At 39.6% G+C, this 25,656-nt stretch overlaps 1 protein-coding gene across 4 annotated transcripts in view; it reads right to left on the bottom strand.

Moving 5' to 3' along the window:
- Window positions 1-25,656, bottom strand: part of LOC127430135 (TPA-induced transmembrane protein) — a 114,116-nt gene that overhangs the window by 31,367 nt on the left and 57,093 nt on the right. For all 4 annotated transcript variants that reach the window (XM_051679651.1, XM_051679654.1, XM_051679652.1 and 1 more), the window contains exons 4-5: window positions 24,798-24,933; window positions 3,015-3,172 (exon numbers count right to left, since the gene is read on the bottom strand). In XM_051679651.1, coding sequence (XP_051535611.1) covers window positions 3,015-3,172; window positions 24,798-24,933 — 294 coding nt within the window. The remainder of the gene's footprint in view (window positions 1-3,014; window positions 3,173-24,797; window positions 24,934-25,656) is intronic.

Below are 25,656 nucleotides of genomic sequence, written 5' to 3'. Positions count from 1 at the left end.
GCTCCAAATAAAGATTAAAATGATACCAACAAATACAGTTGTGCTCAAAAGTTTGCATACCCTGGCAGAAATTGTGAAATTTTGGCACTGATTTTGAAAATATGACTGATCATGCAAAAATTTTTTATTTTATTTATGGATAGTGATCATATGAAGCCATTTATCATCACATAGTTGTTTGGCTCCTTTTTAAATCATAATGATAACAGAAATCACCCAAATGGCCCTGATCAAAAGTTTACATACCCTTGAATGTTTGGCCTTGTTTCAGACACACAAGGTGACACACACAGGTTTAAATGGCAATTAAAGGTTAATTTCCTACACCTGTGGATTTTTAAATTGCAATTAGAGTCTGTGCATAAATAGTCAATGAGTTTGTTAGCTCTCATGTGGATGCACTGAGCAGGCTAGATACTGAGCCATGGGGAGCAGAAAAGAAGTGTCAAAAGACCTGCGTAACAAGGTAATGGAACTTTATAAAGATGGAAAAGGATATAAAAAGATATCCAAAGCCTTGAAAATGCCAGTCAGTACTGTTCAATCACTTATTAAGAAGTGGAAAATTTGGGGATCTCTTGATACCAAGCCAAGGTCAGGTAGACCAAGAAAGATTTCAGCCACAACTGCCAGAAGAATTGTTCGGGATGCAAAGAAAACCCACAGGTAACTTCAGGAGAAATACAGGCTACTCTGGAAAAAGACGGTGTGGTTGTTTCAAGGAGCACAATACTTGTTGAACCGTCTCCAAACATAGCGCTTACGGTTGTGACCATAAAGCTCTATTTTGGTCTCGTCACTCCAAATTACAGTGTGCCAGAAGCTGTGAGGCGTGTCAAGGTGTTGTCGGGCATATTGTAACCGGGCATTTTTGTGGCATTGGCTTCTTTCTGGCAACTCGACCATGCAGCTCATTTTTGTTCAAGTATTATCGTATTGTGCTCCTTGAAACAACCACACCTTCTTTTTCCAGAGCAGCCTGTATTTCTCCTGAGGTTACCTGTGGGTTTTTCTTTGCATCCCGAACAATTCTTCTGGCAGTTGTGGCTGAAATCTTTCTTGGTCTACCTGACCTTGGCTTGGTATCAAGAGACCCCCGAATTTTCCACTTCTTAATAATTGATTGAACAGTACTGACTGGCATTTTCAAGGCTTTGGATATATTTCTATATCCTTTTCCAGCTTTATAATGTTCAATTACCTTGTTACGCAGGTCTTTTGACAGTTCTTTTCTGCTCCCCATGGCTCAGTATCTAGCCTGCTCAGTGCATCCACATGAGAGCTAACAAACTCATTGACTATTTATACACAGACACTAATTGCAATTTAAAAAGCCACAGGTGTGGGAAATTAACCTTTAATTGCCATTTAAATCTGTGTGTGTCACCTTGTGTGTCTGTAACAAGGCCAAACATTCAAGGGTATGTAAACTTTTGATCAGGGCCATTTGGGTGATTTCTGTTATCATTATGATTTGAAAAGGAGCCAAACAACTATGTGATGATAAATGGCTTCATATGATCACTATCCTTAAATAAAAGACAGTTTTTTTGCATGATCAGTCATATTTTCAAAATCAATGCCAAAATTTCACAATTTCTGCCAAGGTATGCAAACTTTTGAGCACAACTGTATATTGCAAAATAATAATTCATGTCTTTATGAGCTAAAGTTTTTTATGAGAAAAAATTACCAAGTGCACCTTTTATTAGCATTAGATAATGCAATAGCTATTATGAACTTAAAATGAACAATATATTTTTACAGCATTTATTAATCTTTGTCAATGTTAGTTACTCAAGAAATACAATTGTTCATTGTTAGTTCATAGTGAATTAACTAATATTTACATATACAACTTTTTATTTTAAAAATTGATTAATATATTTAAGTGTTTCTCTTCACTCTACAGAATGTAGCACAACGCATTTTTGCAGTTTATGCCTTTCTTGCTTTATATAAGGGAGCGCTACGATGTAACAAGACAAAATTATCGCTCCAACATTGCGCACTTGTGTTTAAGACATCTTTGTTTATAAACAGGAGCGATAGTTTATTGCATCACTCGCTTACAGAGAGTAAGCAGAGAGTAGTGTTGCATCACTCGTACAACACTATTCGCATGTCTAGTTAACAGGTTTATACCCTTTAATATATGTAACATCTAAGGTTCACTAAAAATGCGCCTCCCCACTGCGTGTGCTCACAAGCTGCTGAACGCTGCATGAGTGAATGAGGGAGAGAGAGCGGCGCTGAAGAGGGAACTCCCCACATTTTGAAAGTGAAACATGCGGGAATTGTTAAAATTGTGCTCAATGCAGCACTGTTGAGCTAATTTTCGTTATTAAGGTTTTAATCAGGCAACTTGTCCGGTCGGGCAAGTTAAATTCTCTAACTTGCCCGTTCAAAATTCTACTTGTCCCGAACAAGCGGACAAGCGCTAATGTCGAGCCCTGTAGTAGGGACATAGGTTTAGGTTATTTAAAACAAAACAAAAAAAGATTAGTTTTTTTAGGTTAATGCTCAATCATCTCATATTTTTTTTTTATGACACTATCAAGGGGTGGTCACATCTGGCTGCATTTGAATGGGAGTGAATGGAGTGCAAAGTGTAGTGTGACTGCCCCTTTACTTAGGATTAGGTTAAAGGTTTAAGTTAGGGAGGTAGGATTTCTTCATTTAAAACTCTAAAAAAGCATTAACCTTAAAAACAATCTTTTTGGGAGAACATTTAATTCGCTTTTATCCTCGCCATTTCACCTCAAAACTGCAGCGATACATGAAGTTAACCACGTTTTTACATTTTGAAAATTTTTTGCCACATTCACGTTATTTTAATGAGATCAGGCTGCACAATTCTCTAGAATGACACTGTATGGTGTGGCATTAAGATTTATTTTCACAAAAATGACAGGAAAAGCCAGGCCTGTTAATTAGAAGAGGGTGTTCACATACTTTTGGCCATATAATGCATTTCTAATGTCTAGTAAGGGCCATGTCATTCTCATCATTACCTGTTGTTTAAGTTGTTCTAACAGTTTGTCTGTCTCATTGAGTTGGTTCAGAGGGTGTGAAGTGAAACTGTTGCTGTCCAGAGTAAAATTCCCTCTGAAGAAGCGCTCCACCACAAATGATGATTTGTCATATTTTTCGTCCTCATCGTCATGACCAACTTTGACAAAACACAGAGGAACACATAAGGAAAATAGCAAACAATCAGACAGAGGAAGATTTTTAGTAATAAAAAAAAAGAAATTACTTCAAATATTAGTTTCAAGTATGCAATCTGTGACCACTTTACAATGGTTCATTAAAGGAATAGTTCAGCCAAAAATGAAAATTCTGCGATCATTAACTCACCAGTTTTATTTTTGATTTTAGTAATATAAAAAATGTGTTCAGTTTTCATTTTCAAACCACTTATATCTACTCGTAACAGCAGATTTCAAGCTTAGTCATACCAGGTGACATTTTCCCACATCTTCAAAGTTCCCTTTCAAGTTGGTCTTTCAATGCTGCGTTGCTTTTGCTGACACTAGGGATTATCTCCACAGGTGTAACCAATCTCTGAAGACCAATTTTAATTGGTAAATAATGCTTTGTGCTCTGCCTTCCCCTGTGCGCGTCATTAGGCTTATACACGGCGGAACATAGAGCTATCTTCTCAGAATTTTCTTAGAAATGTTTTCTCTACAAAGAATCGCGTCAAGATCTGCACTTCTCACAGCGGATGGATCAGAGTTTTCTTCTACCCCCTGTGGTGCTCCGGTGATCTCTGATTACTACCTTCACTGTTGAATGGCAATGTGTGGAATTCATCTCTTGCGGTACAGTGGGTGGACGAGACATCTTCGCCGTTTTCACCGCTTCACAGTGCACAGATTATTCTGAGGCCCATGGGTCTCAACGGAAAGTATCCTTTGAATTTTTGGATTGTATTGGATTTTTCTGAAAGCATATAACATAAGCCTGATTGTGTTTGAGTGTATTTGTATAATGTCTTTTTTAAGATGCAGTTTTATAAATGTTTTCCTCCATGTGAGGGTATGTCCCCTTATCCGATGGACACGAGTGCTGTGTCTTCTGCCTTGGTCAAGCTCATGCAGAGGCGGCACTCAGTGGGTCACTGTGCTCACTCAAAACGCTGTGACTCAAAACGCTGCGCTCTCGTCTCTCCCTCTTTCTGAGTCCGGTACCCTCCCCTACCACCATGCTCCTTCTGTGGCTCCCGGGGGACCACACGAGAGAGACGTGCGAGGGCAGAATAAGCTGCAAGAGTTTGAGGAGTAGATTTGGCCTGTGCAAGTCTCGCGTGTCTCCTTGCCTCATCCACGAGCATTTTAGCCTTTGGAATACACCCGGATGACCAGCATCCCATCATTAGGGCGATGCTAAACCGTGTTGAGGTGCATGGATATGCATTGATTCCCCCCGTTGAAGAGGTGGTAGGGCCCACCGGTGCCCCTCCTCGACCCGGGCGTGCAAATACAGGCTCGCTCATCTGTCCAAACCCTGTAGGACGATATCAACGCTCTTGGGCAAGTCCTATAGAGCAGCAGGTCAGGCTGGCACAGCTTTGCACACCATGGCAGTGCTGCAAGCCTACCAGACTGATCTGCTCAGGGAAATGGAAGCATGAGGGCTGGATCTTAAGTCCTTCACAGAGCTGCACTGCGCAACTGACATGGCTCTCCGGGGTACCAAGATCACAGCTCAAGCCATCACCAAATTGATGGGTAGCCTGGTGTCCGCCGAGCACCATCTCTGGTTGTCAGAGATGTGTGAGAGGGACAAAGCCGTGCTGTTAGACACCCCGGTGTCTCAACAGGGTGTGTTTGGTGACACCATAAGTGCCTTAACCAAAAGGTTTCTGGCAGTGCAGAAGCAGTTGCAGGTCTACAAGCACCACTTGCCGAGGCAAGGGGGCTCTGCCGCACCTCCGACTTGCTCACGCTCTTCCTCGGGACAATACCCTCGCAAACTCAGTGTGCCCAATATACCAACACCCGAGGAAAACGGAGATGGAACCCCAGGTGAGGTACCTATGTCCTGGCCCAAGCTTCTCAACAATACACGTTCAGTGAAGCCATAAGTGCCTTAAAGGGATAGTTCAAGCCAAAAATGAAAATTCTCTCATCATTAACTCACCCTCATGCCATCCCAGATGTGCATGATTGTTCTTCTGCAGAACACAAACAAAGATTTTTAGAAGAATATCTCAGCTCTGTAGGTCCATACAATGCAAGTAAATTTTTTTAAGCTCCAAAAAGCACATGAAGTCAGCAAAAAAGTAATCCATAAGGCTCCAGTTGTTAAGTTAATATCTTCTGAAGCGATATGAAAGGTGTGAGTGAAAAACAGGTCAATATTTAAGTCAGTTTTTACCACAAATTCTCCTCCCTGCCCAGTAGGTGGCGATATACACGAAGAATGCAAATCACCAAAAACAAAAGAAGAATGTAAATGTGGAGAGTGATAGTAAAAATGACTTAAATATTGAACTGTTTCTCTATCATATCGCTTCAAAAGATATGGATTTAGCCACTGTCTTTATGAGTCTTATGGGTTCTTTTTATGCTGTTTATGTGCATTTTTGATCTTCTAAATTTTGGCACCCATTCACTTACAATGTTTGGACATACAGAGTTGAACTATTTTTCTAAAAATTTGAGTTTAGCAGAACAAAGTAAGTCATACACATCTGGGATGGCATGATGGTGAGTAAATGATGAGAGAATTTTCATTTTTGGGTGAACTATCATTTTAACCAAAGGTTTCAGGCAGCGCAGAAGCAGTCGCAGGCCTACAAGCACCTCTTGCCAAGGCAAGGGGCATTGCAGCACCTCCGACTTGTTCACGCTGTTCCTCGGGATAATGCCCTCACAAACTCAGCATGCCTGCTGCACAGCCACCAAGGAAAATGGAGATGGAGACCCTAGTGAGGGCCCAAATGCCCCTGACCCAAGCGCAAAATTTAAAGATGCTTACTTTCATGTGCACATAGCCCCTCATCACAGGCGATTCATGAGATTCGCCTTCGAGGGGACTGCTTACCGCATTTTGGACTGCATTCAAAGTCCTACCCTTCGGCTTATCCCTGGCTCCTCGCACATTCACAAAATGTGTCGATGCGGCGCTCGTTAGCGTTATGAATTACCTCGAAGACTGGTTGCTCTTAGCACAGTCAAAGGAACAAGCTTACAAACACAGAGACCTGTTACTTGCACATTTGGAGCATTTGGGACTAAAAGTCAACTGGTCGAAGAGCGTGTTAACACCCAGCCACCAGATTTCATTCCTAGGCATACCTGATGTAAGAACGCCTTCATTCCATTCTCCGGTGTTTGAACACTTCCAAGCTGGGAAAAACATTTCCTTTGAAACATTTTCAACGGCCCTGAGCCTCTTGGCCTCCGCAACAGCAGTCACTTCATTGGGACTACTGCGGATGAGACCTCTTTAGCGCTGGTTCAAATCAAAGGTGCATCATTTATGGTGACACGGTCGCCTACGTCTTGTGGTATCATGCTGCTGTCTAGTTGAGTTAACCATTTGGAAAATGCCCACATTCTATCAAACAGGTGTGACACTCAGTCAGGTATCCAGACGCAAAGTAGTCACAATGGACACGTCGAACACGGACTGGGGAGCCCTGTGCGACATGCGCCCAGTTTTTGGCACCTGGGCAGATTCTAAAATGACCTGGCACATAAATTGTCTGGAACGACTCGCTGTATTTCAAACATTAATGGCTTTCCAGCCAGCCATACAGGGGTTTCATGTCCTGATCAGAACTGACAAGGTGGTTGTGGCTTACATAAATTGCCAAGGGGGAGTTCAATCACGGCCATTGATGAACTTGGCACACCAGCTTCTCTTCAAGGTTATTATCGTAAATGAAAAAGAAGATGAAAACTAAATGTAAAAAAACATTTTAAACTGAAATAAAAAATAATAATAGCATAATTGGAAAAACTGAAACTAAACTCAAATACATTTTCATTGCTCTGAAACTAACTAAAATAATATTAATTTTGAAAAATATTCATGTTTTTGTTGCGGTATGTCTTTAAACCTGCCATTACCGTAACATGAAGATGACACAAGACGGCAATAATAGACCTCACAAAAACCATATATGCAAGGTATGCAATGCATGCAATGCATAGGGGCGCCAGCAGCTCACTAAAGGTGGTGCAATCGGCCTCTTTGACCCCTCCAACATAATAATGGACCCCTCCGCTTATAATGGATGACAAGTCCCATCTTTCACCGGACCATGTTGACGTGTTAATTTTGTTCATCAAAAAATGTATGGTTTTGAGTAAGTAGCCTAGAAAAGGACTGTTTTAGGCAAGGAATGACATTTTTTTAATCTGCTGATTAAGAAGGCTATTTTCAACGAGGTGACGACTGCTTAAACTATATTAAAGGTTAAACTTTTTTTTAATTCTGTGTGCATGTCATGTTTAGAATACATTAGGTTTATTGTAGGCTACATCACAGGCCTATATTTTTTCTATCCTATAGCTGTCATATTAGATCAATATGCACATTGTGATATACGCGCAACTTTTCAGCGCATTTGTTTCTCTCTTGTAGATTTGGCTTAGCATACCAGTTAATTATTTTCAACAATGTCCTGACTGTTTTAATATGTTAAGTAACTTTTACTTGGTGAATTCCGTTTAGAACAGGCTAGGTTGTTCTATTGGTCCTGCACCATTCATTCAATTGTTTTCAATAAATAAACCTGTAGGCCTATCCGCTAAAGGTGGCATGTCATGTTCTATATTTAATGTACAATGATGATAATGCAAGGTAAGCACATTGCAGATAAATGCCCCTTTTCAGCGGAATTTAATGTCGGATTTGGAATAGATTAGGTATTTTAAATGGGTCACATAAACAGTTTTTTTTTTTTTTCTTTATTGTTTTCTGAAGGTTGGTTCCTTTTTAGACTAGTTGGCTATTTTATTACTGGCTCCTGAATATTTACTTAAAAGCTTGAATCAATGTTTTCTTTAGAAAAACTTGAAGACTAGTTTTAATTTAATTTGTTAATATTTACATTAATATAATTTTTTTTTTGGTGTTTTCAAAAGCATATTTGTTTATTTTTTCAGTGGTTGGGGTGCCATGAAAAAAAAAAAGTTTGGGAACAGCAGGTCTGAAGATGTCTGCAACATCCAGTAAATTAATATTTATTATAATTTAACCTTTATTGGCATGACTGTTCATTGTGTTGTCAAAGCATGAGGTTAAAACAAAGAGAACAGAAACAATATTACAATTTGCAGTAATTTATTCTGTATTTCTCTCTCTCTCTCTTTCCCCCCACACACACAATATCACTCAACATACATATCATACAGTACATACGCAAACAAACACACACTCATTCTGTCTTACCCTGTCAATCTGTGATTTGTTTTACATTTCATTTGGAACTGGTAAAGAGTTTTGTTTGAAGTTCAATTTTCAGAGATGTGGTAAGAGTTACTTTCTCATGTCCAGTGCATTAAAGAGGACTTTGTGGTTAAGTTCAATAAATTACAATTACACAAATGCCAGTTTTCCCCATTCTACATTTACCCCTTTTATAAAAACAAAAACTAACAAAGAACTGACAAACAAAATGGACAAACTAAATTCGAGAGAAAATTTGAAAATTAAATAGAAATAAAAACTAAACAAAAAATTCTAAACTATTATAACTTTGCATCTCCTATTGATACGTGCAACACACGTTCCAGGTCACCAGAACCATGGAGCATACTTGCTCTCGCAACAAGGCTTTATAAAAAGAGAATGGAGATTTTGTCCTCAGACAGTTCTGATGATATGGGATCGATTCTGGAAAGCCGAAATAGATCTATTTCCATCACCGGAGACATTGTCTCCTGTGTTGCTCCCTGACTTATGCTCCGTTGGTCCTGGATGCTCTAGTCCACAAATGGCCAGTGGGACGAGAGTATGCATTCCCTCCTGTCCACTTCAATTATTGTGCAAAATTCGGGAGGACAAGGAAACGGTATTGCTGGTTGCACCGGAATGGCCCAACTACCCAATTTAGGAAACTGATCATTTTAGCTCTATATTCTGTTGAGGTTTTATAATTTGCTTTCATATCTAATGTTTTTATTACTACTGCATCTTGGCAATGACTGAAATATTCACTGAACTGTATACATGATGCAACAGCACTCATAGCCTTAAATTTTAAAGGGATAGTTCACCCAAAAATTTGAATTCTCTCATCATTTACTCACACTTGTGTTGTTCCAAATGTGTCTGACTTTCTTTTCTCCATGTAACACAAAAGCAAATGTTAGGCAGAATGATAGCCCAAGTCACCATTCACTTTCATTCTATGGAAAAGATACAATGAAAGTAAATGATGCCTGAGGCTATTAGTCCCTAACATCCTGCCCAACATCTCATTTTGTGTCCCATGGAAGAAAGTCAATCAATATCATAGATTCAAAGTGGGCCCCACCTTCTGAATGTCTGACATTTCAATGTAATTTCAGATATCCCCTGTTCGCGAGATGGGGTGTTCAAGTGAGTACTCGCTTTGTTTGCAAAAACTGGACCACCACAGTGATATTATCAACAGAAAACACACGTGTTTGTACGTGGTTCGTATGTGCGAGGAACAGCAGCCAGTGGAGTTCTTGGTGCCCTCCTAGGGTAACATAGTACCCTGCCTTGGGAGTAGGTGCACTTCGCAGACTGCTTATATGTATATAGGGAGTGGCAGTACCGGTCAGTAATACGACTTTGGAGATGAATATACCAAGAAATGTATTCAGATGGTGCCTTACCACATCCTTCACAGTTTTAGCAATAAATGCTTTTTGAGTTATTAATAATAAAAAGTGTATATCCTTTCTTATATGCTGAGAACTTTCCTGGCCCATAATTATTTTTATTTCTTCGATAATTTATCTTCTTTATGTATGTATACAGAGTTTATTTATATGTATTTTTATTTTTTTTACTTTATTTTAATTATTTATTTATTTTCTTCACCAATACTTCTTTTCTTTATGACTCAGTGATAGTATTCATATATTGTTGGATCTGTGTAATTTTGTACATCTTAATGAACACTAATATTGAACCTTATGTTTTTCAATAAAAAAATCCATAGTTTTAGTTTTATGTGTGGACTTCTCAGACGACCCTTCTCAGACAATCTTTGTGACGCCATCTGACCAGCTTACGGGACAAATCATTTCATATTTAAATATGGGACGATCCCGTATTTTATGGGACAGGTGGCAACCCTACCTGGAGGTCTAATGTATACTCATAAGCAAAGTGTGGATGCGGAAAATCGTGCGTTTATCTGGAGAAATTGTAAATCAGGAGTATAACAGGAGGGGTGTGGAACAACGGTAAGATGAGTAGTGTTGGCAGGTATGATATACTAAAAAAAGAGTATGTCATGACTCCTTTAATATATAACATAATTACTTAACTGTATTTAATGTTTACATTGGATATAGATTTTTCACCATCTAAGCATATGTAATATTTTGAATTAAACATGGAATTGTTTTACTTTAAGGTGCTATCAAACTAAACCTAATTTGATTAATATCTTATTTCTGTAATTTCATTTTTAGAAAGACTAGCTACATTGACTTAACCAAAGAAATGACGAGCCATCATGGTCTTACCAATGCTTATGTTGTTGTACAGTAAATATAAAGGCAAGTACATAAAAGGGTTTAAAGTCTGGACACCCAAGACTAATTGATGAATATGGACAAAGTTTTCCTCCTATCTAATATATGTTTTGTTCGAATAATGTTTGATAAACGGAAATATACAACAGTTAGTTCTGGCCCTCAAATCTGATTGAACGAGAGACGTTCCATGAGTCCTGATGGTCACACACCATCAGCACTCGGACACTTCACTGTGTGCATCAATCCGCTTGTGTTCGTGCGGTTCTAAACATCTGTCTATTTACATGTAATTTTATGACATTACATATTTTAGCCAGCAGGTGGTGGCAAAAGATCATTTTTGTGTGTAATATGAGCCAGTTGATGAAGTGAAGTGAATCCACCTCAGTCAGTGTTTACATATAACAGCTCTACATGATCGCTTGTATTACTACTACACTACTAAAGCTAGGAAATAGCTTTAAACGGCTTTAAATGAACAACTTCAGCATTACGGCTCATCATATCTGAGAGACACAACAGACTAATTAATTACACAAACTCAAGGTGCTTACCTCTTACCAGACTTTACACATTGGAGAGGAACTACTGTTTAAAATTACTGAGATTGCGGTTTCTATAGTGAATGACTCTTGCACACCGGCTACCGCAAAATAGGGAGAAATACCCCCGCTTGGATGGCTATTTTTCCACTGAGAAAGCTGAGTTTCAGAAAGCTGACAGCATCTGTGCTTGGGAGTGGCAACAGGTGTGTGGAGAGCGGGGCAGGCCGAGCGGCAACTGTGCGGAGTGAGGCCAGGTTGGACACCTGCAGCGGATTATCTCACCCAGCTGTGGGTGATTGCAGCCTTAAAGAGCGAGAGATAAAGCCACGACAGGAGCGGAAGTCGGAGAGAGACTCTGGGAGAGAGAGAGACCAATGAAGCTGTGTGTTCATGTGGAGCTGGAAAGCACCCTGTTAATGTGTGTTTATGTGGAGCTGAAAAGCAGTGGAATTGAATGTCTTTGTTACACTGAATAGTGCTGACAATAAAGTGTCTTATGTTGGACGTCTGACCAGCTCCCGCCTCCTTCAATGAGTCAACTTCCTTACACTGGTGCCTAAACCAGGGACTTGAAAAACGACAACACTGTCCTGGAGACCTCGCTGCTCCCTCAAGAATGTGATGCCGAGGATATACGATCTGGTGGTTCTGAAGCGGCTCATCAGCAGACTACCGAAAGGGACTTCTGAGCGAGTCTAGTACCATCGCCTGGCATCGCTGACGGAGGTGTTTCAGCTGGTTGAGGAATGGGTGAGCAAGCCATTGTGTCGACTTCCTTACAAGGTGATCGCACACACCCCATCTCTCTCTCTCTCTCTCTCTCACACACACCCACACCAACACACACATACATCCTTGTTTATCCAATAACTTGGCAGAAACGGCACAAGCCGTGATACTATTTCTGAAGTGACATTTTTGTAATACTAACGGAGGCTTGGACACATATTTTGATTTGAACCAGCAACAGCAGATTCTGATTCGTCGCGTAAGAAATTAGTTCCATGCACAAATGCGTTTTTTATGACCGTACTCAGTTTTTCCACATTTTTAAAAATTTACTTGTTCATTGAACTGTTGTATATAAGCAATATCACACTCGCAATCATGCTATACGGCCCTAAATCAGCACTGCTGTGATTACCTATGGCACTCGACCTGCGGCCGAATCACAGCAGTGCTGATGTAGGGCCATATCGCACTCTTGCTCGTGTGATTTTGCTTAAATAAACTGGCCCTGTTTGCCTTCAGATATTCCTAAAATTATTAGGAGCCTGATGAAAGGAAAACAATATCTGTTATGGCATAGTAAACAAACATTTTTTCTAGTAGTCACAACTCAAAGTGTTCTACTCATGGAAACAGTCAGAATATTATCACAAGTCTTGCTGAATTTATTTTTGAAAAATATTTATGAAAAGATGTTTTTTGCTCAAAATTATTTATGAAAAATAGTAGCTGAAGGATTGAATGTATTTTTAATTATTTGTAGTCAGATGTATTTACATTGTTACTGTGCCTCAGATGCAATCAGTTGCATCTGTGTTTGTAAAGGTGTGAACCAAAGGGGCCATAAACTCAGAGCAATCAGCCCCTTCCAGGAGGAACATATGGAGATATCCTGTATGTCCTATACCCAGGAGGGCTGAGCACAGGTGGAAAAAAGACAGATATTGATCATGACATTCTTTTAAAGTGCTTTGAGCTTATGGCTGGTATCCAGGGCCTGGCTTTACAGTGGTTTGCTTCTTATTTAAAGGGCAGGAATTTTTCGGCGACTATTGGGTCATCTTCATCTATTCCTCGGGGATCCATCCTAAGATTCTAAATTAAATTTAGAGTTGATTTTAAGATTTTGCTCTTTGTAAATATTTTGACTTCACTTTGACTTAACTATGTTTTGTGTATTAGAGATTTGTATGTCTGGTTTATTGAGAGCCTTCCAGGAATGTGAATGGGTTGGGGCACCCCATAAAAAGAAGGAAGTTTGTTTCTCTTCTAAAGCATAAGGAATATGATATAGTGTTTCTTCAAGAAACGCACCATTCTCCGCTGGAAGCTGAAAAATTTGGGAAGATATGGGGTGGGCATATTTTCTTTAGTGCTGGCTCGAGTAAGAGCAGGAGAGTCATTACACTGATAAGTAAATATCTACAATTCAAATGTCTCAAACAGATTAAAGATAAAAGAGTCTTTATTGTTTTAACTGAAATTCAGGGGCAAAGTCTTATTTTGGCCAATATTTATGCACCTAATGTTGATGATCAGGGCTTTTTTATAGATCTTGAAGGGATGCTGCAAGCCGCTGGCACCCCTAATGATATAATATTGGTAGGAGACTTTAATCTTTTGATGGACTCAGTCCTTGATCATAGTGAAGCAAAAGTGTGCACGCCCCCAAGAGCAACATTGACGATTCACAGGATGTGTAAAAATCATGGTCTTACAGATATTTGGAGACTTTTGAACCCATCTGGGAGGGACTATACATTTTTTCATCAGTCCATAAGATTTACTTTAGAATAGAATATATATATATATCCCCAAGTCCCTCATTTCATCTGTTGCTGATTGCTCAATTGGAAATATTTTAGTCTCAGATCACACATGGTGTGTTTAGAGGTGCTGCCACACATGGAGAAAAGGAAATCATATAGTTGGCGCTTTAATGTATCCTTCAAACATTAGGCATTTCATCAATAAGGGATACATTAATCCTGAATTCCAACAAATGTTAAAGACTGAAATCAATGTCTATATGGAGACCAACTGGTCCTCAGTATCCTCTGTGGGCGTGGCTTGGGAGGCACTTAAGGCGGTTCTTAGGGGCTGGATTATACAGTATGCCTCATTCACCAAAAAAATCCAAAGCGCAAGAACTTGTGGAATTGGAAGGGAATATCAAAAATGCCGAGGCAGAGCTGAAGTGTCGTATGTCGTCTGATGGCCTCAGGGAATTGACCCAATTGAAATACAGATATAATACCATTTTGTCGCGGAAGGTGGAAGTTTTGGCTATTCAGGGCAAGACAGTCATACTTTGAGTCGGGGGACAAAGCAGGGAAGCTTTTGGCTAGATATAAAGCAGAGAGAGTCTTTTTCTACCATTCCCTCAGTGAAATCTGCTGGTGGTGATACATTTACCTCGGCCACTGTTATTAATAAAGCCTTTAAAGAATTCTATCTTGAGCATAACAGAGTACAGTAGAAGAATACAGAGTTAATTGATCTAAATCCAAAGCTTTGGCTCTGACAGTGTATTGCCCTGTAACAGCTTTTCAGGCAGGCACCTTCCAGTGGCTCAAGCAGGGCATTAAGCATTTGGGCATTTTATTTCCATCAAGTTTGAGTGAGTTAATTTTGACCCTTTAATAAAAAGGTTTTCGAGTGATGTGGACAGGTGGACTTCTTTACATTTGTCTATGATTGGGAAGGTTGATGTTATAAAAATAAATTGTATTTTCAAAATTCAACTACTTACAACAGTCTCTCCCCACTGAAGTTCCCCTCATTTGTTTTAAACAATTTGATAGTATAGCCAAATCCTTTATTTGGAATGGTAAACGTCATCGGATGCATTTTAATAAGTTACACAGGCTAGTCGACAAAGGTTCGTTAGGTCTCCCCAAGATTTTATTTTACTATTATGATTTTGGTCTCAGACATTTGGCACACTGGTCGCTCCCACCGAAGAGGGCCCCTCCCTGGTTTTGCATTGAACAAGAGGCCCTTGCCCCTATTTCACCATTACAAATTCTTTCTACCAAATTGCCCAGAAAGGTAAAATCTCATCCCGTAATTTCGCACTTGCAATCAGTGTGGTCAAAGGTTTCCCGCATGTTCAATTCGGATATTTATCTGAATGTTGCCTCAATCCCTATTAGCTTTTTTTTGTGCACATGTCTGCACCCCAAGCAATTGCAGTGCGGTGTGAATGTTTTATTGGAAATTGATAACATATTGGTACAGAGCCAACAACAGTACGATCATTCACAGTGTTGTGAACATCTCGATCTCGACAACCAGTGGGGAGAGCAAGGTAAACACTGCTGGGACACAGAAAAATGGTCAGGGCCTTCTTCGGAGCCGGAGCAAACAGTTTCATGGGTTCTGCTCCCCACTGCATGGTACTTGAACCATCAGGAGTGCTTGCCTCCCTGCCACTTGAGGAGTCTTTCTGCTGGGACAAGGGCAGGAAACCATAATTTTATGCTTAGGCCAAGGCTGCTTGGTCCTAGCTGCTGACTGCTGATCCGGAGAAGTGGGGTTCGGAGCTTAGCAGGGCACTGGCCTTAGGTAGAGCGCGAGCCAGTCAATTGTGCCACAGAGCCACCACACCTCTGCAAAATGTGTTTGTATGCTTGTGACTGCTTATTAGCAGCTTGGAACTGCTTAGTAAAAGGACTCATGGAGTCACCAAAAAGGCCCTTTTGTGATACCAGGGCATTGAGCAACACACTTTGTCCTTATCGCGTATATCTATAAAACTGAGCCATGAACACCAGGCTACCCATTGACCTGCCGATAGCTTGGGCAGTAATTTTAGTAGCCTTGAGCACCAGATCAGGGGTGTGACACAGCAAGAGACACAGACTTAAACAACTCGGTATCCAGGCCAGTCTCATCTATACCCTTGGTCAACTCAACCTGGTACAGTGTGCAGGGCCAAACCAGCCAAACCCACTGCCCTGTAGGCCTTGCCCATGAGCACAGATGTAAGCCTGCAAGGTTTGGATGGGTGTGCAGGCCTGGCTTTCTAACCCTGTGCACAGTAGGGACATAAATGGGCTGCAACTGCTTCTTCCGCCAGGGGAATCTTATTGTAGCCCCTTTGCAGTGGTGTAGTAGTATCTGAATAGGTGGGCATACTGTGAATTTATGAAGGAACCCCACCAAAAAAAAAAAAAAATGGCACCCGGCCTCTAAAATTCAAATATTTACATTTATATACAGCACATATGTTAAATGTGTAAGAAATATATATTTTTTCCATAAAAAATAAATAAAAAAAATGGTAACTTGATGTTAAATATGTATTTAAATAAATAGGTGTTATTAATGTTCCTTTCATAAGGCTACAATGAAAATTGTTAATACTTTATAATTAATTTAATAAACTAATACATACATATGTTGGGGCTTCATTCAGGAGCGGGTTTGGTTATTAGCAATAATTAATAATTATCAAAGATAATTATTAATTATTAAAATCAGTAGAACATTGATTAGAATCAACATTAGCTTTTTAATCCTTCAAATCAACAATCATCAAAGATATCTATCAATTATCAAAATCAATAGAATATTAAGAAGAATTAATATTGCCAGGGCACCACCCTGGAATCAGGGACTAATAACCAGACAGTATAGCAGTCTCAATATAGGATTGTTCTCTTAGGAAAATCGACGTCCGGAGAACATCGACATTCAAAATGGTAACAATGAAGGCTTGAGTCTGAGCACTGACATCCCCTGCCAGCCCTTGGCACAGGTGCATGCAGAACAATACCAAAACACTTCTCTTTAAAGTATAACGAAGTTTATTGATGCAGTAATATCAATTAATAATCAACACAATGCAGTCGATAAACTTCCAAACTAAACAGTAACACGATTAGATATGGTAACAGATAAGCCTATAATACATGAGAGGAGTGTAGAGGTGCGTGTTTGTGTGAATGGTGTGTGTGTGAGGAGAGGAGGAGTGCACAAAATGGCGGGCGAGGCTCTCGTAGAGAGTGTGTCACGCGAGGTTTCCGGCCAGAGAATGTGGCTGTGAATGTGGGTGGAGAGACGGTCAATGGCATCTGCCTGTTTAACACGTGTCTCCGCTGGTACGATAACTTATGGACAAAGCTGAGCTCTATCACCAAGTTATCTGTTCGCCAAATGTGTGTGCGGTTATGTTTGTGAGGGGTTGTGTGTGTGTGCGATTAGTACGAGAGAGAGAGAACAGGGTGACGGCACCGAAGCCGGTTTAGTGACTGTGGAAGAGACGGCAACCGTTCGTTTTTTGTCACTCAAACACGTGGTGAATGGCTCGTAATCCATCCGCTGCTGTCATTGGTTCTTTAATGGATAAACTCAGTGTGCCGGTCTCACCCGCAGTGGCAGAAATGCACAAACAGTCCAACATGGTTGGACGACAACACAGCAAATCTCATTCGTGGTAACAGTAAGTTACAGTAATACCTTGAGTATTATTAGCAGCAATGAGCGGACTCGATGGTCCATAAACTGTACAAGCAATAACCTTGACACAAGAATAACACACTATAATGCGGTGCGGCGGCTGATTCTTGTGGGTTGGCGGAGAAATCAACGAAGTCGACTCGTTTAAAGAAGGAAGAGAAATCTTTTTCACTTCTGCAGGCAAAAGGGTGAAACGCGGATTGCTCAGTGGTCTTCTTCGGATCCAGTAGCGTGCTCAGTGGAACACGGAGAATCTCGGCTCATCCAGTGAGATGGAGATTGTATGGCCAAAGTTCAGGTACGTACGTTAATTCCTTGGGCAGTGAGGCTACACCTGGGAGCAGCAGGGCTGCAACTAGACGTGGCGCATACTGTCGCTGGAAGAGACATTTGATATAATTACGGGACACAGTTATCCAGCATCTGCGAAGAGCATCAAAACCTGGCATGGGTGCAATAACATGCAGTATACACAAAGTTTAACTGAATAAGTTACATTTCCAATATGTGAACATTAACTGAAGCTCCTGACACGTATCTGCATGATTTTATGCTCTGCACTGCTGCCACACAATTGGCTGATTAGATAATCGCATGGATGATTGTTGGTGCTGGATGGGCTGGTTTTACCTTTAGCAGGGAAATACATTTACAACACAAATTATGGTTATACAGGAAAGCTTGCGCATCAGCATTAGAGACTGGAAATGTCCTGCCCCTTACTAAAATAGAAAATATGATTGGTTAGCACATATCCAATCACGTCTGAAATTAACGTTCTGATTGGTGGATCAGCTTAGTTGGACTGTCGGTCTTGCCGTGCCATTAGTTGTGCTCCTGCCTCCCGTAGCTCCATGTGCGTTTAGAGAATCTCTGTACACACACAAAAATTTCACTTAACGGTGTTGCGGCATCGCATTAGTAGATTGAAAAATGTCCGGGTCCGAAGCCTATTCGTTGTTCTGGCAGTCATATGTATCATCCTTTATTTTAGCTGGGCATACGCAAAATCCTAAAAAAGGTGGGGCCTGGGTAGCTCAGCGAATATTGGCGCTGACTACCACCCCTGGAGTCATGAGTTCGAATCCAGGGTGTGCTGAGTGATTCCAGCCAGGTCTCCTAAGCAACCAAATTGGCCCGGTTGCTAGGGAGGGTAGAGTCACATGGGGTAACCTCCTCGTGGTCGCAATTAGTGGTTCTCGCTCTCAATGGGGCGCATGGTAAGTTGTGCTTGGATCGCGGAGAGTAGCATGAGCCTCCACATGTGGAGTTTCCGCGATGTCATGCACAACGAGCCACGTGATAAGATGCGCGGATTGACGGTCTCAGAAGCGGAGGCAACAGAGACTTACTCCCTGCCTACCGGATTGAGGTGAGTAAATGCACCATAACGAGGACGCAGATTGACGGTCTCAGAAGCGGAGGCAACTGAGACTTGCCCCCTGCCTACCGGATTGAGGTGAGTAAATGCACCACAACGAGGACCTACTAAGTAGTGGGAATTGGGCATTCCAAATTGGGAGAAAAGGGGATAAAAAAATAAAATAAATAAAAAATACAAATCCTAAAAAAGATAGGTGGGCATACGGCGTATGCCTGCGTATGCCCTAGACTACTAATATGGTGGGAAGGCGTGGGGCCATCATCATCCTTCAGAAAGAAGAAGACCTGAGAGCGAAGCGTCTTGAGTTTCATGCATTCGCAGTGAACGAAATCAGTCTCACCGAGCACTGCTTCAGCGTGATCTTGGATCAGGCAAATAAAGCAGCGATTGTGCCCATCAGACAAAGGGGTTATAACGCTCACATGGTGGAAAACATTTGTGAAATGCCATCTAGAAATAGATATCATTAAGCAAACAGCCCTTTTACATGCTTTTGTACAATAAAACACAACATAATCACAAAACAATAGCGTTTCAAACGCATAAGTAATAAAGGATACACTGTCTGTTGGAGCATAACAGGGAAGTAGAAAATGATCCACTCGTGTGAAGGTGTGCAATATCAATGACGAAGTGGCGATTCAGGTGCCCAGACTACGAGAGATAAAATTGCAACCTTGAAGGAGAAAATCCTGATGAAATTATGCTGTGCTCCGGTTTATTTACTCGCGGTGACACGCAAATCAGGGGCGGAGCATCAAGCACCTTTTGCCAATAAATTATCATGATTTTAAAGGGCTTCAGAGATCATTATTCCTGGGCAGAGCTTCCCAAAGCAACTGATGCAGCGTTGAAGTGACCAACATGAAGGTAACTAACTTCTTACATCCACTAAAAATCACCTTGGGACCAGTTGGATAAAAGTAAATGCAAAAAAATTAGTTGTAAAAAAAAAAAAAAAGGTCTAGCATCATTTGTTTCCACTTGATTTGACATTTTGACATCTATAGCCCAGCGTATACTTTGGTCAAATGGGATAGGTGTCTGAGTACAGGACGCATGATGCAAATTCCATCATCAGCAGAGTGCTTGAGCACTGAACGCATGCTGCACAATTTTTCTAGCCATGCATATTCTGAATGCGCAGTATGGGCATGCGGCAGGGATTATTTGCAATAATTAGTGGGTCCACAAGGTGGCAACACTCACAATTGATTAGTTGCTGTGAAGTAGAAGCGAGTTGCTGTCACAAGAGTGCATGTGTGAGGAGGACAGGAGATAACCTGCATTTGTATAGCTTGAGTCTGAAAGAATATAAAGACATCTTCATGGATTTAAACTCCTGAAGAGAAATAGTCCAGTATCTCATTGCAGTCACTGCACGCATGTGTCAACCACCTGTGTATGCGTACACAGTCAAATGAAGTATACTTTGAAAGCCTACCATTCGACTGTATGTAGACACTAAGCATTCGGGTCAAAACTGAAGTATACTTTGGGCTTAATGCAATGACATTCAGACATTTAAAAGAGTAGCTTAAGTGTCCAAATACTTTAAGGGCACTGTAATATGTAATGGAGTCATTACGCTCTGTAAACAGAGCATGTATGGATCATGACATGACAATAAATAACAAATTGCACTGGTACCTAGGGATGTGCGAGACTAGTTGACTAAAAGGTTCTGATGCTGCTAGTTGACACTGTAATTACTTGTCGGTCAATATTTTTTCCACATTAAACGGTTCAGTATTTTTACACATTTACCTCTGGCTTTTTTTTTTTTTACAAAGACTGTCATGTTAATGTTACACATTTTAAATAAAATTAATAATACAAACATTATAAAAAAAAAAAAAGAGAATATCTGGAGAAGTATACAAAGTTTCATTTCACCTCAGGGCGCATGGAGGAAAATTTCCTCTCGAGAGACCAGCAAACAAGGTTATTATAATAGTTTTTAATTTTTAATTTAGTTTTTATTTCTATTTTATTTTCAATTTTTCACTCCAATTTAGTTTCGTTTTCATTTTGTTTGTTAGTTCTAGTTTAGTTTTAGTTTTGTTGGTTAGTTATTTGTTGGTTTTAGTTTAGTTTTTCAGTACATTTAGTTTTTTATTTTAGTTTTAGTATTTATATTAAGGGATATTGGAGAATGGGGAAAACAGGTATTTGTGTAATGTGGGTCATATAGCTGGACTCCCCAATGTCCAATTTCTAAATAATATTATTGTGGGTGGCCTCCAAGTAGGATTTTGCCTAGGGCCCCCATATGCTTGGAAACGGCCCTGCTAATAGTACAGCTCTACAATCAACTCGATTCTCTGGGACATAAATGTAATGTAATAAATGCTGTGTAGGGGAGGAGGCTATTGTCATATGGTAGTTATATAATGTTACGTACAGTAGTCAAAGAAAAGCCCCCATCGCCATCATTTACAGCAGGGGTGCTCACACTTCTATGGAATGAAAGCTACCTTTTCATGTTACTGCAGCAAGATCTACCATACACAATATATATACAAATTGTCACAATACCAACATTTCTGTAGCTGTTAGTGAAATTTGACAATTCTTGATACCAGCTTATCCAGGGTTCCCACTCTTTTCAAGGCATAATATTCCAGGACATTTCCTAGACATTTTAATGTGCCCAACAAGTGAAATATTAAAGCAAAAACAAATGCGTTAATTTTGCGAACTTTAAGTTTTTTGAAGGTGGTTTCTATCCTCCAGATAAGTTTGCTACATGGCTGTCATCACTGCTGGTATTGCCATTGAGAAAGAGATCCTTATGGATTTAAAAACCTGAGATGTTCTGCATGACCGTGTGATTGATTAATTTATTAAACAGGAAAGGAGGACTGATTTTCAAGCAAATTGGTAAGTGCTTTTTGCATTGTTAAAGCAACATCAGGAGTTTTCTAAATGTAAATTAGGCTGCTTGAGCATTCAGTGTCGGATCAAGTTTTGAAAAGTACTGTGTTCCATTCAACTCAGAAAGTCGGATTTTACAACTTCCTACTAAGAAAAGTGCAATGGAATGCATCTTGAAGTCAGAATTACAACTTGTAGGCTCGTGCAGAAATTCTCAACTCTGATTTCACCGAGATGCAGGTGCATGATGTCACACAAACATGTTGACACTCAGGGAGATATACAAAGTAAGTGATAAACATTCACTTTATTAAGTAATATGATAAATGAGTTCGTTTCCACATTACATGTTATTAAAGCTTGTTTAACAAACGCCTGCAGAAACAGGTATATAAAAAATTATAATCTCTTTTGATAATCGTACACCTGTAGCACAAATGCTAGCGCTGCAGCTAGCAGGGTTGCTAGGAGACATCTCAAATGAGAGTTAAACACCTGCTAAGCTAACGGGAGCGTTGCAGTTCCGATATCGGGAATGGAATGCATTTATGGTCGGAGATATCTAGTAATATCTCACATCCAACCTGAATGGAATGCAGCATAACCGTGTATCCTGACGAAACGAAATTTATTGCAAGCAACATTTAAATCGCAAATATTATTAGAAAGATTTTTCCAGGTATTATAGACCTCCTTGGTAGATTCATATGAAAAATTATGATTTTTGAACGTCTGTTCGGGAGACGTTCTTTTCACAAAACATTAAGCATTAAGTGTTGTTTCAAGTTCTGGCTTTCGTGTGTGGACGCGTTTTTAAAATGTCAATTGGTATTACTAGTTAGCTGCGAAATAATGTATGATGTCCATAGGCATAGGGTGTCTTATTCATTGTGAAATTGTGTTTTCTTAATGGCATGAATCACACTGAAGTCCTAGATTTAACATGCACGGCCCGCCACTGAACTTGCGTATATTGCGTACAGGAAGGACCGGCACTGTACTAGACCAAAGTCTTTCTAGCAAGTCAGTCCACTGTCGGCCATCTTTGGAACGCTCTCAGGAGGCTATTTCCAGTCATGCCAGTGCAGCTCCTATCTACTTGAATGGAGAAAGACCAAAATCTCAAAAACAGTTGGTCAAGATTACGATCAAAGAACATATTTCAAATCAGCAATAAAATCTGAAAACATATAAACTGGTATCATAAATTGTGATTTTTTTTTACCTCATATTACTAAAAAATGCAATTTTCCCAGCTTGTATAGCTAATGAGCATGCACGTTCTAGAGTTTATTGACAGGTGATGTCTGTAACTAAAAGGTGATTGGCTCTTTTAACTGTAAGGCGGGACATCCTTTCTACATCCGTTGACCGTTGGGCGCTCAGAGCTCCAATTTCTCCCATTCATTTTAATAGAAGTGGCCCATCTCTGATAAATATTCTCTAAATTGACCCTTCAAAAATCAACTATTCCCGGACAAGCGTTAATGTCGAGCCCTGCAGAACTTCAAACCAAACTCTTTACCGGTTCCAAATTAAATTTAAATCAAATCACAGATTGACAGGGTAAGACAGAATGAGTGAAAAGACTGTCATCCACCTGCTTTGCCTCTCTTCATGATGGTAGTGACTCTCAGTCTGTTGCTGATGCAATGAGGTATTAGGCTGTCTATTATCGCCGTCTAGTGGCATCTTCATGTTACGGTAATGGCGGATTTAAAGGTTAAAAAACACCGCAACAAAAACGAAAATTAAATCTTATTCAATATAAGTTTCAGAGCTATGGATTTTTATTTTATTTTCAATAATGTGCTGGTTAACCTATCTTTTATTCTATGTGCACATCATGTTTAGACCAATACATTTGGTTTACTGTACATTTCTCACAGGCCTATTTATTTCTATCCTATAGCTATTTTTATTACACCGTAACTGTTAATGGTTAATGTTTTTAACCGAATAGCTGTCATATTAGATCATAGGCTAATGCACGTTGTGAAATGCACGCAACTTTTCAGCACATTTTTTTCTCTCGTAGATTTGACTTACCTGTTAATTATATTCAACTATGTCCTGACTGTTTTAATATGTTAAGCAACTTTAACTTGAATTAATTCTGTTTAGAACAGGCTATTAAGGTTGCTATATTGGTCCTGCACTGTTCATTAAAATGTTTTCAATAAATATGTCTGTATTCATTAAATGCATGTCATGTTCTATATTTAAAGAAATATTCTGGGTTCAATACAAGTTAAGCTCAGTCGACAGCATTTGTGGCAAAATATTGATTACCACAAACATTTATTTTGACTTGCCCCTCCTTTTCTTTTAAAAAAGGAAAAATCTGGGTTACAGTGTCAGTGAGGCACTTACAATCAAAGTGAATGGGGGCCAATTTTTGGACATTAAAATTTTCACTTTTTCAAAAGTATAGCCACAAGACATAAATAATATAGGCATATAAACATTTTAGTGTGAAAAAATCACTTACTAACCTTTTCTGTGTTAAGTTACAGCCAATTTTACAACTTTGTTGCCATGATGATTTTACAGCTCAAATAATACATGAATTTTAATACAAGAATTAATATGAGGTTTTGTATAATTATAGACTTAAAATTTCTGCCTATATACCCTCCAAAAATTGGCCCCATTCACTTCAATTGTAAGTGCCTCTGTTACCCAGATGTTTGCTTTTTTTAAAGAAAAGGAGGGACGAGTCGAAAATAATTTTTGTGGTAATCAACATTATGCCACAAATGCTATAGATTGAGCTTAACCTGTATTGAACTCGGAAAATTATTTTAATGTAGCCTACAATGATGATAATGCCAGGCAAGCACATTGCAAATAAATGCCCTTTTCAGCAGAAATTAGGGTCGGATTTGGCTGTTGGAAGTATTTTAAATGGGTCCCATAAACCCACAATTCATTTTGACTGTTTTCTGAGGGTTTCTTTCTTTTTAGACTAGATGACTCCAAAATTTGTATAAACGTCAGTGAAATTAGTCATTCCGCACATCCCTACTGGTAACATTATCAAAAGCATTTTTAATAGACAATACTTTAAACAAATCAATCTGAATGGAGCAAAAGTACCTGTACAAACAATGAGAGAGATCCCAATGATCAGAACAATAACAAGGAAAATGATAAGAACCACCATCCAAAGTTTGAGGTTCCACACCACCACCTCACTGAGCTCTCTCTTGATCCTCTGCAGCTCCCTCTGACACTGTAAAAAACAAAACAAAACAAAAAACACCAACTTATCAGCAAACAACTTTGCATATAACAGATACAAAACCTTCCCAAGCTCATAAACTGATAATGCTTAAAGTAATGTTCCATGTTCAGTGCAGCTTAAAGGGTTAGTCCATCCAAAAATGAAAATTCTCTCATCATTTACTCACCCTCATGCCATCCCAGATGTCTCTTTCTTTAATCTGCTGAACTCAAAGATTTTTAGAAGAATATCTCAACTCTGTCAGTCCATACAATGCAAGTGAATGGATGCCAAGATTTTGGCAGCTTCAAAATCCACATAAGAGCAACATAAAAGGACTCCAGATGACTCTGGTGGTTAAATCCATATCTTCTGAAGCGATATCATAGGCCTAGGTGAGAAACAGATAAATATTTAAGTCCTTTTTCCTGCACTTTCACTTTCTCCTTCTGTTTTTGGTGATTCACAGTCTTCGTGCATATCGCCCCCTACTGGGCAGGAAGGAGAATTTATGACCAAATATTACTTAAACATTGATCCGTTTCTCACCCACACCTATAATATTGTGTCCGAACACATGGATTTAACAACTGTAGTCGTATGGATTACTTTTATGCTCCCTTTATTATTTTTTGGAGCTTCAAAATGTTGGCACCCCTTCACTTGCATTGTATGGACCTACAGAGCTGAAATATTAAATATTATATACTAACAATCTTAATTTGTGTTCTG

This window comes from Myxocyprinus asiaticus, chromosome 39, assembly GCF_019703515.2.
Source record: "Myxocyprinus asiaticus isolate MX2 ecotype Aquarium Trade chromosome 39, UBuf_Myxa_2, whole genome shotgun sequence".
In the NCBI taxonomy this organism is placed as follows: domain Eukaryota; kingdom Metazoa; phylum Chordata; class Actinopteri; order Cypriniformes; family Catostomidae; genus Myxocyprinus; species Myxocyprinus asiaticus.
The sequence above is the reverse complement of the archived record's forward strand: the minus strand, read 5'-3'. Positions and strand labels throughout refer to the sequence as shown.